General features: G+C 39.5%; 1 protein-coding gene across 1 annotated transcript; it reads right to left on the reverse strand.

Annotated features, from left to right (window-relative positions):
• Positions 1-1,768: 1,768 nt before the first annotated feature.
• On the reverse strand, positions 1,769-4,796 carry LOC308662541 (leydig cell tumor 10 kDa protein homolog). Its single transcript, XM_081318469.1, has 3 exons — positions 4,629-4,796; positions 3,099-3,154; positions 1,769-2,133 (listed from the first exon to the last, which is right to left on the reverse strand). Exons 1-3 carry the CDS (start codon positions 4,717-4,719, stop codon positions 1,993-1,995), a joined length of 288 nt encoding a protein of 95 aa, XP_081174595.1. The 5' UTR covers positions 4,720-4,796; the 3' UTR covers positions 1,769-1,992.

Below are 4,796 nucleotides of genomic sequence, written 5' to 3' on the forward strand. Positions count from 1 at the left end.
GCAGGAGACAAAAGCCAAACTAGAATGGGGATGCTGCTATGATATCAAGTAACAGTTCCAAAGGACTAAGAGAGACATATTGATAAATTCTACTTTTTACCTCCACTCCAAACTTCAATCTAAAGGAAGATGGGGGAGGGGGGGTTGTTCTTGGAATAATTTTGCCTTCAAGCACAGTGCAAACACAGTCCGATGGACTGAAGCATTGCTCTTCAGCAGGGCTTTAAAGTATTTCTGTTTTGCTCATCTCCTAAATGGTCAGTAAGCAGAAAAACCTTTTTTTGATCCAGCAACCTATTGCCTGCAATGGCTAATATCCAGAAGTGCACAAGCAGAATATTGCAGATTTATACATCACTTTAAACATCCAGGAATTTTTGATCTTTTAGACTCAATCACCTTGAATGTAGCTAAATTTTGTTATACTACCTAAAATATTAGGCAGACTTTATATCCTATCACCAATTTTAATATTTTATTGTGTTCTGTTTTTACTTTATTGTTAATGTGTTTTTGTTGCATAATATGTTTTTATTTTGGTCAGTGACCACGATAAAAAATATTCTATTCTACTCACTTTAGGAGATTTATACATTCTTTCAGTAATCTTTTAATTTGGTAAGCATGTAATCAAAGAACAGAATAACTGACAGAACAGCTTAAATATATTTACCTAATTAAGAATGTACTTCCTATATTATTTTTAATGCAGTACAAAGGCAAAGATTAGTTATAAGCAAACATTTACAACAATTAAACTTCTTTAAAAAGGAGTGGGGGTGGATTGCTGATTAGAAAAAAACACCATAGTTCCAAATTAGTCTCTACAGTACGTTAAAGTGTGACAAAATATGTTGAAAGATTAATAGCTTGCACTCTTGAACTAATTTGGATAACTGCAGGCAGGGGACAAAGAATGACAAGTGTCTAATGACATCATCATATCAAAATCACAATTTGTTACTTGCCTCAGACAATGTGACACAAGTGCAAAATGTGGGCAACTGCCAGTACACACATGTCATCATTTTGTCCTCATTGTGGTTTATTATAGCTATCTATGCAATTTGTGGGGGCAGGAGGGTTCAACTACAATAAGCAGATGAGGGATGAGATAAATAGGACAAGAATCAGCAAGCAGAAAGCATCACGAGTATGTTATAGTGATCAGAAGGCAACGGGTGAAAGCAGAGAGAAGAGAGCTGACAATAAGCCAAGCTACTTTCCAGAAGGAATCATGTTCCCACAATTGAGAACAATAAGCTCAAGATTGCCGTTTCTGCCCCTATGTTCAAAACTGAGCAAAGAAATGTGAATCCATGTCTGATGTAAACACATTAAATTTTGTGGTTCCAAGAGAGCCCATATGTCAATTCCAAATACCTGTAAGACAATCTGAAAAATCTAAACCTCCATTTTGCAGAATTTAGATCATATGGATAGACCTGAGGTTTTTTTCCAGCAGGGAAATGTAATCTAGTGGCTCTTCTTTGGGGTGAACTCATTCTTCCTAGTGCCACACAACCTGGGGCCAATTAGAAACATGCTGCCCTAACCCTATACTAAAGCAGACTTTCAGCTGATAATCATCAGGCAAGAACTTAGGAGCTATTATGCTCCCCCCACTGGATATTCATATGAGATCCTCCTTTCTGGTCTAACACAATTAAGCCAGTTGCAAATCTGACCCAGGTCATACTAGAAAGAAAAAATAACTTTCGCTGAAATCATAAATCCGAAAACAAAGAAAACTTGAAACTAGAGTAAGTCAAGTTTGAAAGCAATTTAATACCTATTGTGTTAGGCCACAATCCAGTATCAGACAAGGAACTAGCCAGGTGGATTCTTATGTAGAAGAAAACTCTTTGTCTCTGCCAACTGAAACACGTAGCACACTAGATGATCACCCAACAAAATCACAGATAGCATGGACACAGTCAAACTGAAATGTATTGCAGGCCACGATCCCCAATGTCAGTCCATGAAACATTGTTATGACTTGCTAGAGTGACCTGGATCTTTCTTTGTTTCCATTTTGGGGGCCTTCAACAAACTAAGTTTCTTGGGTAACTTAGCACTGGCCTTCATTACCACCTCATGCTCAATCTTCTTACGGATAGTAACCTCCAGATTCTGCAGAGAGACGAAGAGAGAAAGGCTCCGTTTATAGAATGATAGTTAAGCAGCTCATGACAATTAAGCAATAATTGCTTAATCCTGTAAATGTTCAAATGTCTTGCTAGATTTATGAACAAATGTACTTTTCAATTCCCTAAAAAACAGGATTCTTTGTGTTATTTGGCTGTCCTTCATAAAATACATATTCAGTCAGCATAGAGTAACATTAAAACAGCAACCTGAATCCAAATATATATATATAATCTCCAAGGATTTTTGAAAAAGTCTTTCCTAACACCAAAAATTTAAGACAAGGAAAGCACCAGCTTATATTCCCTGGGAAGGCAGGTTTGTAGACGATGTACTTGAGTGGAATAACCCTTCACACATCATCAAATCCAACTCTGCCATTAGGCAAAGTGAGAGAGTTCTTCATACAGCTGAACTTGAATATTACACAATAGCAATATCTTATTATTTGCTGGAGTTGTGAAGTATGATTTTGAAGAGAGGCCAGACAAAAGATGCCATTTGGCTTCTGGTACCTATATATTAAGAGGCTAGTCTTCACCTACCAGAACCACCAGTATATGTTTTTAACATCTATGCAAGTTACTATGGGAGTAGATACTCCTTTTCAGTAGCTATATAGGGTCATAAAATCTACACCAGCATTTTTAATTGTACTGACAAACAAAAACAGTTAATGAAGTTCTATAATTTAGACAAAACATCTTCATAGTCAGTTGTCTAATTAAAAATTCTGCAGCCAAATTTTGTATGCACCATGTTTTGAACCCTCTGCCAGGGCTATATTTGTGCAGTAGTTATCAGACAATAGATAACTGGCTAAACTATTCAAGTTCAGAAAAGAATATAATTATGAATTATGCCACATCCATAGACTTGTAATAAAAACAAACTATGCCATCGAAATCAATTATTGGTGGACAAAGGGCTGAGAATGAGAGACAGCACACCTTTTTCACTTTCTGTTGCTGGATCACACGAGTTTTCTTAGGTGCAATTACACGACCTGTGGGAGGAACCATATAATTAAATATATATTTTGTTCTTGCATCAATCCCTCATGAAAAAACTACACTAGATTAATTTCTATTACATTTGTTAAATTTCGCCAACAGGGTGCCTTCCAGGTATGAAAGACTTATTTCCCATATTTTGCAGCCTGCACGATAGCAGTCTGTGAAGGAATCCAACCACATCTGGAAAGCACCAGATTGGGAGAGTGGCTGTTGTTTAGAGTACAATCTGTCCAACACATGTTCTTATTGCCCCTCTGAAAAAGTTCTTTAGCACACTGTGTTACTCAACCACTGTTGCTGTTCAAAGTATTTTAAAAAAACCAAATGAATAATTGGAAGAGTGTTTGCAAAGGTTGTGTTTAGAAATCTTCCATAATAGCCCTAAGAATCATGCAAACTTGTACTAAACAAAGTTGGTGTCAATAAAGGACAGCATTTGTAGCTCAGAATTGAAATAAGGTGTCCTCGGTGTTTTTTGAGCTTGGTTATTTTCTTGCAGACATTTCATTATCCAAACTAGGTAGTATCATCAGTGCTGGTGATGTTAGACTACCACTGATAATGTTACCTAGTTTGGGTAATGAAGCTCCAAGAGCACCAAGGAACCATCAAAGCTGGTTTCAAAAATAAAGTAACTGCTAGTGTTGAGTAAGCAGGCTACTTCTCTGCTTCAGCTCTGTAACACTTTGTTTTTTGTGTTACCCTTAAACAGCTTCAAGCACTGTTTTAGAGCAACTTCTAAAGTAGATGAGGCTCAGACACAGCAAGTGGATCAAAGACATTCAGGGAGCTTCATAACTGCAGGGATCTGAACCCAGTCCTACCTAAGAATATGAAGCCTGTGGGGTATGTGGATCATCCACAACCTGCCTCATCTTTGATGCACTAAAGCAGTCTTTCTCAAACTGGGCAACTTTAAGAAGCATGGACCAAATTCCAGAATTCCCCAGCCAGGCATTCTGGGAGTTGGAAGTCCGCACCTCTTAAAGTGGCCCAATTTTGAGAAACACTGCAGTACAGTAAAGCATATCTCGAAGCCGGGTCACAAGTTTTTGTTTTTGTCACAAGTTTCACTCCCAAGAAGCCCTTAAACTGAAGCCTCGAGGAAGTGAAGAGACTTTCTGAAGATCAGCATAGGTAGCTTATAGCTGCAACGAGCTTTCAGGCACTCCCTAAGTACTGAGACGACCCCAGTGACGACTAGGGCTGTGACTGACCGCTATTCGTCAATCGATTAGGACCGGGATGGTAACATTGCTAACACCGAAGTTTATTACCACCACTTATCCTACTTATCCACGCCACCCTTATCCTACCTAGATTTTGCTTAACCAGAGCGTGTAAGAAGCCCGTTCTTCTTACGAACCAAAAGAAAGATGGGTGACTCTCAGCCTGCTTCCTCTTTGTGGACGAAGCAAGGCTAGCGCTACTAGTCCAGCCCCCGGCGCCTTTTCCCAGCTATACCTCCCTTGCGAGGTCCGCGGGTAGCGGCTGGCGCCTTCTTCCCCGCAGCGGCCGTCTTGCGCGCCTTGAATTTCTGCTTGCCCTGAGCCATCGATCCCGGCGAGCTCTCAGCTTCCGGCCCGACTCGTCCGCCACTCCCAGCCGGAAGTGCCCAGGCGCTGATGGGAT

This window comes from Vipera berus (assembly GCF_964194415.1).
Source record: "Vipera berus genome assembly, chromosome: 2".
NCBI lineage: Eukaryota > Metazoa > Chordata > Lepidosauria > Squamata > Viperidae > Vipera > Vipera berus.

Coding starts and splice junctions, on each gene's coding strand:
- LOC308662541 (XM_081318469.1), bottom strand. CDS start 4,719: ATGGCTCAGGGCAAGCAGAAATTCAAGGCGCGCAAGACGGCCGCTGCG. Junction 3,155..4,628: donor CCGCGGACCTCGCAAGGGAG/GTATAGCTGGGA, acceptor TTCCTCCCACAG/GTCGTGTAATTGCACCTAAG. Junction 2,134..3,098: donor AGCAACAGAAAGTGAAAAAG/GTGTGCTGTCTC, acceptor GTCTCTCTGCAG/AATCTGGAGGTTACTATCCG.